The sequence below is a fragment of the Callospermophilus lateralis genome, chromosome 4 (genome assembly GCF_048772815.1).
Source record: "Callospermophilus lateralis isolate mCalLat2 chromosome 4, mCalLat2.hap1, whole genome shotgun sequence".
NCBI lineage: Eukaryota > Metazoa > Chordata > Mammalia > Rodentia > Sciuridae > Callospermophilus > Callospermophilus lateralis.
Window position 1 is genome coordinate 60,424,747 of NC_135308.1, and position 14,068 is coordinate 60,438,814.

General features: G+C 34.3%; 1 protein-coding gene across 3 annotated transcripts in view; it reads right to left on the reverse strand.

The window, feature by feature from the left end:
* Rbpms (RNA binding protein, mRNA processing factor) overlaps positions 1-14,068 on the reverse strand; it is a 170,229-nt gene that overhangs the window by 80,346 nt on the left and 75,815 nt on the right. For all 3 annotated transcript variants that reach the window (XM_076853907.1, XM_076853906.1, XM_076853905.1), the window contains 2 exons: positions 13,553-13,591; positions 12,268-12,330 (listed from right to left, as the gene is read on the reverse strand). In XM_076853907.1, coding sequence (XP_076710022.1) covers positions 12,268-12,330; positions 13,553-13,591 — 102 coding nt within the window. The remainder of the gene's footprint in view (positions 1-12,267; positions 12,331-13,552; positions 13,592-14,068) is intronic.

The window sequence follows — 14,068 nt, forward strand, 5'->3', positions numbered from 1 at the left end:
TAATTACTGAAAAGATTTACATGATTTTGTATCCAACTCGTTTTATGTTCATAACAGGTAAAATAAGACAAAGGATGCATATGTGGAAGAAAGTGCTTTATGACTTTAAAGATGTTAAATGACTATATGACAATATAAAGTAAGAATTATAAAAGCCAAATGTGTGTCTATGCTGAAAATCATATGAAAGATACTTGTGCAGCAGCAAGACTGAGAACATCCATTTAACACACTCTTTTCTCTTTTTTTAACTTAACCTAAGTGCCTGCTAGGTCATTTGGGGGCCCATTTTAACTTTTTGTAAATGCTTTAAGGATTGTTCTGCAAAGTTTACTTTGAGCTTTTATTAGGACTGGTATAGAAGAAAAAGAGGCAGGGAATAGCAGGGGAAAACAGTGCTGACATAAACAAACTCTACAATTGAGAAAAGACAGTTGCTTAAACTTTCCACAACCATTTTGAGAAGACTTCCATTTAAAGAATAGGCACAGACCACAACAAGCCTTCAAGTACATTTTTATAGCTCTGTTTCTGGTCTTTTTTTTTTTTTTTTGCAACAACCCCCCATACTTTCCTGCAAAGCAATTTAGTGAAGGCTCCCACACTGTGTACAATCAGTTAGGTAATAGTAATTGACACTAAATATGAACAGGAAGTAGAACACATTCTAGTTACTTATTTTCAAGTTGTACAACCAGATAATGAAAGTTCTGTAGAAAGAAGAAGCTATTACATTAAAAAAAAATTTTTTTTTTTTGTAGTTGTAGATGGACAGAATGCCTTAATTTTTCTTGTTTATTTTTATATGGTGCTGAGGATTCAACCCAGTGCCTCATGCATGCTAGGCAAGCGCTGTACCACTGAGCTACAGCCCCAGCCCAAGCTATTACATTTTAAGAATTGAAAATGTAAACGTCAATGGCAAGAGTTGTCTATACTATTAGTTGACCCTCAAAATCATTACAGATAATTATTCCATAATAGGGTGGGAAGTAGGGAATGGAGAGGAATCTCTGAGTGAATACAGAAAAAAATATTTCTGTATTTAAAAATGGTAGAATTTGTTTCATAAAACTAGTTTTTAAAACCTCTAACACAGACCATGAAATAGTGTACACGCTCTTTCCAACCAAGAATCTGGAGCTTAGGCATGAGTGAGCTGAAAAGAATGTAAACAGTCAAGTCTAAACTTCGGAAGTTCACTGCAAAGTACTTCCTGTGTTGTACTGGGAGCCAAAATGAAGTGAGGAAAAATACATCTCACCTCTGAGAAAACTTAAAATCAGTGCTCTTGCTCAATGCTGAAACAACACTGCAAGACCACTTACTGGTGATTTGACAGAGCTGAGGCTGAAATTCTTCCTTTCTGCAAAAAAAGTCTGTCTATACAACAAACTCTAATCAGGAAACTCACTGTCTGCTGAAGAAAAGTTTATAAAAAATGGATATAAACAGAGAGTCAGTTGGAGTTTGAAATGGAGAAGGATTTAGACAATTAATGAGGTACAAATAAAGGGGAGATGAGGAAGTCTTTGGCTTAAATATTTTACAGGCTTGAGAATATTTTTTTTAATCTTTATTTATTTTTTTAGATTTAGGTGGACATGATATCTTTATTTTACTTTTAGGTGGTGCTGAGGATTGAACCCAGTTCCTCATGCATGCTAGGTGAGCACTCTACCACTGAGCCACAACACCAGCCCCAGGCTTGAGAATATTAAGGACAAAAATGCAACCATGTTTCCCCCTAAGATTGTCAATGAAGGGCAAGCGAATCAACTGACCATTAAGCATAAGTCAGTGTTCAGAAACCAATGGAATTTGGGATTCCAAAGAAATTATTTTTAAAATATTCTGTAGAAAGGGTAAAAACCAGAATTCTGTAAAGGTTTTTATCACCATTAGTCATCAACATATTAACCAATTATCGAATATGAATAGTTGTAAAAATATCCATTTCTTTAATTTGATTTTCTTATTGTTTCAGGTAGGGATTATCAACAGCATACTGAGGGGACGAAAACTGAGAATTAAAGAGTCCCAAATCAGTAAGTCGCGGTACCTGGATTTAAACCAAGTTGAGATAGATGTGCTATGATCAATTTCAGAGGGACATAAGATTAAGAATTATTAAAAAACAAAGCAAAACTGTTTATCAAGAAACTCTGGGGCTGTATGTGTCATGCATTAAGCCCTGACTTCAATTCCTAGTACCACAAAAAATAAAACTGATTTCCTTGATGCCCTCTTATCCTCAGTTTTGAGATTTAGTATCTTTTTATAGCTGTAAACTCACTAATGACCCTAATGTTAAGCACAAACACATAAACTACTTTAATATATCAAATACACAGGGTGTTTTTAATATCACTAAATTAACATGAAAAAAATATTTAAATATAGCTTTGAGTATGCTTTCAGAATCTGGTGGACATCCTTAGAGGTAAATCAACAGGGCATGAAAGATTTAAAAAAATCAATATCTTCTTGTGGTAGTTAGCCAGGCTATCCCTACACACCTAAAAGCCTTTCTTCCATTAGTTCTGGTACTTTTTTAGCATTCTAACATGTGTAAACAGCCAGATTCTCTTTCATAATCAGTGTGTTTGCCATTTTCATACAGATATATCTGTTTTTCCTTCTATGCAATGAATGGTTTTATTTGGACATCATTACATTTGCCTTTAAGTAAATACCATAACTCTATGAAAAATTACACAGCAATATTTCAGGTTGGTTCTATTTTTAATTACTACTTTTGAAAGTCTATGTAGAAATAATGCTTTTATATTTTGCATAAATATACTTTGTTTGCTCCTGTGTTATAACTTCACACTTGAGAATATGATGTGTATTCCTTTCCATCTAAACATAGAAAATTTCATATTTTATATGCCACAATGATTCGTATACAGCTGGGGCTGTATATCAGTGGTACAGTGTGTGCCTCACACTGTGAGGCACTGGGTTCGATCTTCAGCACCACATAAAACTAAATAAAGATATTGTGTCCACCTACAACTAAAAAATATTTTTAAAAAAATTTATTCCTAGTGGCTTGGGAGGGCAGGAGGATCTGCAAGGTCAAAGCCAGCTTCAGCAACTTAGTGAGGCCCTAAGCAACTCAGTGAGACCCAGCCTCTAAATAAAACACAAAAAAGGGCTGGGGATGTGGCTCAGTTGTTAAGCACCCCTGGGTTTAATACCCTGTACATCTGTGTATTTTGGGGGGGAGCGGGGATGGTGGTGCTGGGGATCAAACCCAGGGCATCATGTGTGCTAGGCAAACACTCTATCACTGAGCCACATCCCCACTATGACTGATGTCTTGTATGGCAAATAAAGTAAAAAATGGGTTAAAAAACTCAAAATGAAAGAGAACCATGGGCTGCCAGTTTAAAGCAGGAATTTTCCACCCAACTGCTATTCTGCAGAAATTATTCTTTTTAATTTTAAAATATTAATCTTAAAAATTCACTTATCACACAATGTCTGGCAAAACAAAACAAAACAAAACTGCTTAGATCCTTTTTGCAATGTTGAGGTTATTCAAAACATTACCGTAGTTTTCAAAATGTTTTCTATTAAAACACTAAATTTTAAAAGAAAGATTTTAGTCTGAAAATGAATACAAGACAAGCCCTTTTTTTTCAGATCTGGCATTAAACAGTTTAGTAATATTCATTAGAATTCAATTTTATATCTTATTCTTCCTGATCTTGTATTTTTAAGACATTTTTTCATATATAGAAACTTTTAGTCTCTCAACCTACTTACATTATACATAAAAAAATCTTTACTAAGTGTTTGGGGGTTTAAATCAATAGTAGAATGTGAGGCCCTAGAGGTTGGATCCCTAACATCAAATAGATAAATAAATAATCAAAGAGCTGGAGATGAAGCTCAGTGGTAAAGCACCCCTGGATTCAATCCCCAGTATCCACACCCCACAAAAAAGTATTTATAAAATGCCTATAAAAATTTCAAGAAAAGCTTAAAATTAATTACAAAGGAAGAAAATACTTCATATTAGATATACTATCCTATCTGAGTATAATAATTGAAAAATGTCCTGTCAAAATACATTATTCTACTTTGTCGGGGATAAATCTCATTCTACTCCCTAAGATTTAAAAATATTCTAATGCATTCCATATACAGGGATCCACATAGATTATCCTCATAGATTACTGAAACATTAAGTCACTTTTAAACTACTGAAACATTAAGTCAGTGTTAGAAGGAAGCTCTGTGGCCCTTAGCCATTGTGATGGTGTGATCATTCACTAAAAAGGTAGAACAAAAATAGTGATTTAAAGCTCTAAAATGTGCTGCTCCAGAAACATCAGTGATGTGGATGGCCTGCAGAATCATAAGGTTTTGGTTCCAAAAGTGGCTTGATATTTAGCAAAATATAAACAAAAGTTACTTTCTCTTTGCACTCTGTTTCATAGATAATGACTTTATTTTATACCTATAATACAAGGAAATTTGTTTCTTATCATTTTCTGAAATATCTAAAGAACCATGGAAAAGTACAAGATCAAATGAGGTCAGTTATAAAATGTTGTTCAAACAATTTTAAACAAGTAGATCTTTAAAAAAAGGCCACAGGAAAATCTGAGAAGTTTCACATAGCCATGTTATAACTGATTAACTGTTTTACCTAGAGAAGAGATGGATGGACTTGAGATCTCCACATATACCTGACATTGGAATATACATAAGTTTATAAGTGAGACCCTGTGGTTCTTTCTGCTCATTTCCTCAGGGAAAGGATTATTCCTAACATTTCTGGCTAGTTTTCCATCTTCAAACTTAACTTAGAATTCCTTTTACTAATGTTATACTTTCTAGTTTCCTACTAAATGCTTAATGATTCACTTCCTCTTCTTTAGGCAAAGACTAATTGGGAATTTAAGAAAGTCTGCATACCTAAAAATAAAATACATCTTCATTTGTTTATTTTTCAGTACAACTTTTAAATCATGCAGTAATAGCATCCAAAAACAACCCCAAAATGCAGAGCAATTATAAGGAGATCAGAGAAAAGAAAAAAAGAATATTTGGACAAATCTTAGTACTACATAATCATATGCTGGACACTTGTTATCTAGTGTTTTTGTGTGTGAGTGTGTGTTTTTTTTTGTTTTTTAAATTATATTTGGGCTATGAATCAATTTTGGTGGTTTGCTTTTTGTGCTAAACCAATTTTCAACTGGGGTAGGGAAACAGCTAAATTAAGCCCCTAAGTGTGTAGACATGTTGAAAAAAAAAGAAGATTTAACAGCCCCATATCACGGGCCTAGTCCCCAACACTGTGACGTCAAATAGTTGCCTTAAAACTTTGTACTTAAGAGCAGTTATAAACAGATTTAACAGATAAACACTAGATCAGACTCATGATCTCATCTGGCAGTCCTGCATATTTCCCATCCAAAAGTCCCAGCTGGGTTCTCACTGATTGGGCCTCTTCAACTTTGAGCAATAGACTTAAGAGAAACATAGGGAGAAAATTTAAAAACTGATAAGAAACATACTGACATTGTACCTAGTGAGGGGAGGAGGGCTGAGATAGGCCATCTGGATACTTATATTTTTGAAAAGTTTTGTTTAGTAGAAATAATTCACCTAATTCACAAGCTGTATAAATATTAAGATCAAAAGTCCTAACTTGCACAAGCTGTCAGGAAAAACTGAGATACAGGAAACAGACAGGCATGTGTCTAACCAGAGCCAAAAGGTCTCTGCAGGGCCAGTGCCTCCCTCCACTTCCCTGCTATCCCTCTGCACTCAAGAGTGTGTTCCAGGACTGAATGGCTCCATCTTTTGGCTAAGAAAGTAAATATGTTAATGGTATAGGCTACCTTTAGACTAGTGGCAAACATATGTTCTTACAGATTTCCCTTTGACACTTTGAAAGTGAATAAGATACCCATTTCAAAGATGAGAACTCCAGCACAAGACTAACCAATTGTTCTCAACTGTTCAGAAATTTGGTAGTCTGAGAACTCAAGTTATTCAACATAAATTATGTACAAGGCTGGAATCATTGTTGTATAAGTAACTGTAGTGTTAACCACAGTGCCAGGAATTTATAAAGATGAAAAAAGTTTTATAAAGATGAAAAAAGTTGGTTTCTTCAACATTTGACACTACCCAGTGTTTTGTTTTGTTTTTTTGTTTTTTCCTTTTGGCACTGGGGATGAAACCCAGGGAGATTTTTATCTCTAAGCTACATCTCCAGTCCTTTTTGATTTTGAGATAGGACTTCACTAAGTTGATAGCCTATCCTTGAATTTGTGATCCTCCTGCCTCAGCTTTTCCAATTGCTAGGATTAAAGATGTGTGTCACCATGCCCAGCTAAAGTGCTTTCTATTTCTAATACATCTTTTCTTACAAATTATTAAAAGTTTCTCTAAATTTTTTTTGCTACACTGCTGAACCGATAAATTTCTTCAAAAACCAAGACAGTTATATAGTTATATATTATATTAAAATTAAGAGGAATTGAATATAAGTATACAATGAATATATGTTCAGTTATATATGTAAATTAATATAGATAAATATTGAATATATGTATATATACATGCATATATATATATTTATACACACACATATATCCTCTTAATTCTTTTATTTATTATAAAGTTTTCTTCAATTTGGAAGTTTAAAGGATGGCCACCCTTTTCCTCTTCACAACAAAACTGTTTTTCACTTCTTTATCCCAAACTCTGTTTAGGTCTTGAAAAAATACCTTTCCTTTACATCTAATGTTATTAAATGAATAATCCATGTGTCTGTCTACTTATTAATAGATAAAACAAACTGTTAAGAGTAACACAATTCCATTAAATCAGAACTGCCATCACAGAAATGTTACTAATCTGTGTTAAATATTTTAAATCACATAGGATTCCAAAAGAAATCAAATTTACCATTGAAATCAGTCAGCTAATATTTATCAAGAACAACTTTAGGGGCAGGGGTTGTAGCTCAGTCAGTGGTAGAGCACTTGCCTTGCACACATTTGATCCTCAGCACCACATAAAAATAAATTAATTAATTAAAGATGTGTGTCCCTCTACAACTAAAATAAAGAAAGAAAGAAAGAACTTCACACCTTTAGAATAGTAGTAAAATTTAAAATAAAAAATAACAGATACTGATGAGGATATGAAGAAATTGGAACCTTCATACAATAATGGTGAGTCGTAAAATGGTGCCACCTTTATGAAAATCAGTTTGGCAGCTATTTTTTTTTTTTTTTTTTTTTTTTTTAGTTGTAGATGGACACAATATCTTTCTTTTTTTGGATTTTTAACACATTTGCTTCTTTATTTCAAAATACAATATCTTTATTTGTTTATTTTTATGTAGTGCTGGGGATGGAACCCAGGGCCTCACTCATGCAAGGCAAGCGCTCTACCACTGAGCTACAACCCCAGCCCTTGGCAGTTATTTAAAAAGCTGAAGATACAATTGCCATAAGGAATGGAACAGACACTTCACAGAAGAAATATAATCTGTCAACAAATACACAAAAAAATGTTTAGCATCTCTAGCAATTACAGAAATGCAAATTAAAACTACACTAAAGTTGGGTGCAGTGGCACATGTCTGTAATTTCAACAGCATGAGAGACTGAGACAGGAGGATCGAGAGTTCAAAGCTAGCCTCAGCAATGGTGAGGTGCTAAGCAACTCAGTGAGGCCATGTCTCTAAATAAAATATAAAATAGGGCTGGGGATGTGGCTGAATAATTGAGTGCCCCGCCAAGTTCAATCCTCAGTACAAGAAAAAAAAATTGCACTGAGATTTCATCTCACACCAGTCAGAATGACAATTATCAAGAATACAAGTAATAAATGATGGTGAGGATGTGGGGGGAAAGGTACACTCATACATTGCTGGTTGGACTGCAAAGTGGTACAACTACTTTGGAAAGCAGTATGGAGACTCCTCAGAAAACTTTGAATGGAACCTCCATTTGACCCAGTTACCCCATTCTTTGGAATCCACCCAAAGGACTTAAAGTCAGCATACTACAGTGACATAGACATATCAGTGTTTATAGCAGCTCAATTCACAATAGCTAAGCTATGAAACCAGCCTAGATTCCCTACAACAGATGAATGGATAAATAAAATGTGGTACATATACACAATGGAAAACTACTCAGCCATAAAGAGAAATGAAATTATGGCATTTGCCAATAAATGGACAGAACTGGAGACTATCAAGCTAAATGAAATAAACCAATCCCCCCCAAAACCAAAGGCTGAATATTCTCTCTGATATGTGGATGCTAACTGACAGCACGGGAGGGTGGGGAAGAGAAAAAAGTGCATTGAGTTAGAAAAAGAGGAATGAAGGGAAGGGAGAAAGGATGGGAGTAGACAAGACAGTAGAATGAATCGGATGACCAGTGTTAACTCCACATCATGTACAACTACAGAATGGGAAGTTATATTCCATGTATGTATAATATGTCAAAATATATTCTGCTCTCATGTATAACTTCAGAACAAGTAAAAAATTTAAATATATATATACTTAATAAAGAAAGATTCAATTACTGTATGACCCAAAAATTCCACCTGTAGATATATGCCCAAAAAGAACTGAAAAGAGAGACTCAAGATAGTTATATGCCAATATTCACTGCAGTAACACAATAGTCAAAAGGTAGAAAAACTGGCCATCAATAGACAAATGAATAGACAAAATATGTACATCTATACAATGGATTATTCCATTGTAGAAAGACAGAACATTATGATTAATGCTACACATGTACAACCCTCATAGTGAATATTCAAAGAAAAAGCCAGAAACAATAGGATAAATATTTCAATATTTAGAATAGACAGATTTATAGAGACATAAAGTAGATCAGAGGTTACCAGGAACTTGGGGGAAGGGAGAATGAGAGATGCTATTTGATGGCTATGATGTTCTGCTTGGGTTAATGAAAATGTTTTAGAAATACCAGTGATGATTACACAATATGGTGTACATGCATTTGTACACTTTGAAATTGTTACAATGGCTAATTTTTACAATTAAAAAATACAACAGACTTAGACATCATTACCCTGTGTGAATATATGATTACATGACCTGTGTAATTCTATATCATGTATAACCAGACAAATAAGAAGTTATACTCCATTTATGTAGGATGTGTCAAATGCATTCTGGGCTGGGGATATAGCTCATTCGGCAGAGTGCTTGCCTTGCATGCACAGGGCCCTGGGTTCAATCTCTAACACTGCCAAAAAAAAAAAAAAAAGTATTCTATTGTCATGTATAACTAATTAGAACAAATAAAAGTATATTAAAATTTTTTTAAAGAACAAAAAAATACAACAAAACCACTGAATTTTAACTTTATATGTGTGAATTGTATCTCAATAAAGTTTTTTTTGTTAAAATAGAAATTAAAGATCACTTAGAACAATGAGTATAATTGAGAGCAAGGCAAACTACTTACTAGCCTAAGCAATGTATAGTTATAAAGGTAATATGTAGTCATGTATATAGTTTGATTATATCAAACTTCTCTAGTTCTGATATAACAATTTATAGTAGAGTCCAAGGTAATATCTACTTAATAACAATAGGAAAGGAGAGATATCAAACGAATGACATGTATATAAAGAGTTCACGATTTAAGTACTTTAGATGAGCAATTTCCAATAACACTGTTATAGAGCTACTATAAGTAGCAATCAAACTTAACTCTGCTAATCTGAAGTGTTAACTACAAATCATTCTTATTTGTTAAAACAAGATTTCTACTGGGCAACAATGGCAATTAAGGAGTCCTGCCAGTTGCCAAAAATATCCAGGTGGTGTAGTCCCACATCTGCTCAGGGTCTTTATCCTTACATCTGCTCTTCTTCCTCTTTCTTTTTAAAATCTCCACAAACCAGAATTTTTTTTACTATATTGGCTAACTTCAGATGTTACTATATTTGATTTGCCTTTCAAAATTATAAACAAATTAAAAATATAATAGGGTTCTTTAGATTATCAGTTTCCTCTTTCATTAGCATGGAAATTAAAGAACTGACTATTGAAATTACGTATGTGTCACATTATGAATGGGTTAGATATTTTGCTGTCAAGTTAAAGAATAGGTGAGGTTTCCAATCATGTGGATTAATGAGATTATGGATAACCTAAAGGGAAGTATATGTTTGTGTAACCCCCTAATAAAAATTCAGTATTGTCACTTAATCTAACCTATATGACTTTCCAAAAGATGATCACACTGATTAAAGCACAGTCTGAAAATGGCAGAAAATAAATGGTTTAAAAATCAGTCATTTTGGGAAAAGACTATAACATTGAAGGGATTTCTAAGGCACACAAGACCACAAATAAATCACACACAAAAGTTTTATGATGTCAAGAAACAGTTTGGCCAGGAACTCAGTAAATACCCAATATGCACAGGTCTATCCTGAGAAGCTGAAAGCCTGGGCTCATTACAATACAGGTAAATATGAGGACCTCCCCTTAGACTCAAAACAGAACCAGACCTATTTTATTTCAGGTTCTTCCCAAGTAGTATTAAAGATTAGGGGACAGTACACTGGTAATTATAAAGTTTGCTACCAAGGAGAAAAGAGAGCTGAGAAAAATAACCTATAACTAAAACTTAGGACCAGTAAAGCAGGGATCTGGAGCCACTGGCCTAGGGGCAAACCAGCTTTAACACCTCTATTTCTGATGATAACCCTCAAGCACCAAGAAAAGATGGTAATTATGTTTGTTGTATTCAATTTAGCATGGCAAGGAAGGAAACATGGTTTTATTCTATTATCATTTAAACATTAAAACAATAAACTTCAGTATTTTAAAAAAATCAATTTACCCCTTAAGGAAATGAGGGAATGTTGCCTTTATAGATGACAGATTACTGCAAAAGCCTATCTTTATACATACACCAAAAATAAAGCAAGGCAAGGGGAGCCCATTCTATGATGGGGATTCAACTACTGTTACTTCCTTTATGAGAATAATGAAAAAAATATTTCTGCATTTAGAAAGATGCTCACCTGGTTAGAATAAAGGAAAACACTGCATAAATCACAAAATGTGCACCTCACACACACACTTTTGCAGAGCTGGGGATTGAACCCAAAGCTTCACACATGCTAGGCATGTGCTCTACCAAGGCAGTTATTCTGATTAAAGGTCATCTATCCAAAAAGATTCTGGAATCCTAAAACATTCCTGAGTGCTTTACATGAAAAATAATCTGTTTCTTTTGAGAGTAGACTTTTTTTTTTCTTCAAAGTCAAAAAACACAATAGCTATTATGCTGAGTAAACAGACTCACATAAAGGCTTTCCCTTGGGCCTCTAAGTCATCAGAGTATCATATTAGGTATCCAAGCTACCCTCTTCCCATGATCTGCTCAGAGAAGCAGCTGGTGGGAGCATCTGCAAGTACCACAACATTACAGAGAGCAGCCCCAAGTTTTCAGAAGCCTAAGAATGGTACTTCTATTGTAACCAGTAGAGTACTCACTTGCCTTTTAGGAAGCACCCTGTATGCTCTACTGCTTTCATCTACACGTAATTCATATCTCCTTAGGTCAACTGCCTGGAACATGCTGGAGCCAGACCTGAGGCTCCTCACTTGAGGACCAGACTTCAACAACTGAAAGTAAATTCTGCTTCTTTTCACCTTTTCTTGGCAGAGCTCCCATAAGTTGTTTTGCTTTTCAAAATACCAAAGAAAGGAAATGTTTTCTAAAACAATGCTGGTAAAAGCTACAAAACATATGGCAAACAAGATGCCTACAAACCAAATGTGTACGGTATCTTTACTCAATACAAATGACTAAGATTTTATGCAAAATGTCTTTTGGGCAAGTCTTAGATATAAATTTTTTTTCAATCAAAATAAAGACTGTGATTTGTTTTTTAAATAACAACAGAAGTCACATACCTAAAAGGGAAACCTCATAATATTTAAAAAAAAAAAAAAAAAAAAAAAAATCCAAGATTCTGATCTCTTTTTGACATAGACGTTTAGGATATAATGATGACCCTTGCACATCTGATCACAATTCATTGAGAAAATTCTTTAGAGGACTCATTACATAAATGAATCCCTCCATGTTAGATTGAGCAGTCACATTCCTTCCCTAATTAATTGGAAATTAATCCAATCCAAAGAAGTTTTATTAACTTCCCACCACCTCTAAGGAAACCGCTATGATTATAACATTAGCATATACTTACATTCAAAGCATTCTTTGCAGCTTCTGCTTCAGAGCGACTGTCAAAGCTGACAAAACCTACAGGCTGAGGAAAGAGAAAGAGAAATACAAAAAAGTCAGGTAATATCTTTTTCTGGGGTCAAGGTTGATGTCAATTGAAAAGCTAAGATAAAGAAATGACCACAAGAGACAGGTATAAGTAAGAATAAGACCCAAAGAATCATGACTCAGTGGTATAGCCACATTTCTAACATGAATCAAAGGGATGGTCAGTAAGGGTGGTTCTTCAAGAGCACAGCTGGGGATTTAGAGAATCATTAAAAAACAAAACTAAACTAAAAACCTTAGAGGTGATTGGATGATGAGCAGGAGTAAATAAAGGGATAGAGACAATTTGGAGTTGAAGAGGCTCTACTTTCTTAAATTGAATTCACTGTATTTCAGTTTCTTCACCTTTTAAAATGGAAAGAGAATAGAATCACCACCAATAACACAGTGGTTAAGCCCTATACTCTTACTGCATGACCAAAATTACAAAGTGAGCATGCATGTCTATCTCAAATCACTAGGGATGCCTTCAAAAAAAAAAAAAAAAAAATCCTGTATTATAGGCATAAACCACAGTGTATGTGGGAGCCATAATCCCTTTGGACTCTATTTTAACAGCCAAGCAAGTTACATGCAATGTAGCTTATTTCAGATGAACCAGAGAGACAAAAGTGATTGAGAGGCAAGTATGCCAAGTATTTGGCTTAAAAAAGAGAAAGCAAGCAACCAAGCAAGCAAGCATATAGCTAATCTCCAAGAAACTTGTAGGAACTGCCAGGCCACTGAATACCAGCTCCATTCTGTATCTTCTGTGCTCCGTTCTCAATTAGGGACTCTGCCTGAGTTATTAGGGGTTTGAGGACCAGCATGATTCTTCACCATTGGATATTCGTATCACTTGTAAAAGTTTACCCATTTAACCTCTTAAAAGAAATGGAAAAGAATTGGGAGTACAGGTGAATTTGGTTGACATTTAATCATTTTATTTGAACATACAAATCAGCCTTCATATAACTATGTTGGAGGCATAATTTTTGCCACATTTTGGGACAATCCCAAATATCCTAGCTAGAAGACTATAGAACTACATATTATCTTCCTACGCTAATCCTAATAGAGCTCACCCTTAATTTTAAAGCAATAGTAACCACAACAAAAAATCAAATCCTAACTGGAATTAAAAAAGAGTGTTAAACCCCATTTAATACTCTGGAGAAAGTAAAAAAGTCATCATTTATACAGAAGTTTGAAATTCTTACCTGCTTAGATGTAAGCTTTATAAGAGAGCCCTCATAGCCCTGGAAATAAGAAGAACCAAGTTTAGCCCTCAAAATGAATATGGGATGGGGAAATGTAACACCATCTAGCTAGTAAACATGACCCTCTATGACTATCTAGCTTTTTGCACAAATGCCTCCCAAGTTAGTTGGGAAAGCAAATTACAGAACATAACCCCACACACCCCTATTTTATTACTTGGGGTCCAAAAGAAATCATGTAGTTATCTATGTTTTTCTCTTTTCTATTTTTTCCATGAAGTTATGCAATATAGGGTAATGGGAATGTTTGTCAACAACAGATCTTTGTTTTCTTAGACTCGGTAAGGATGGGGATTTCATAAAACTAGGAGAGGGAAGACAGTAAATTTAATAATAAGAAGGTTAGAGCATGTTTAATTTGGTCACACCTTTGCTAATAAAATAATAATAATGAAACACTTAAGCATACAATTTATTGATCAAAACCTCAGACGACCAGAAAAGGCTGAACAGACA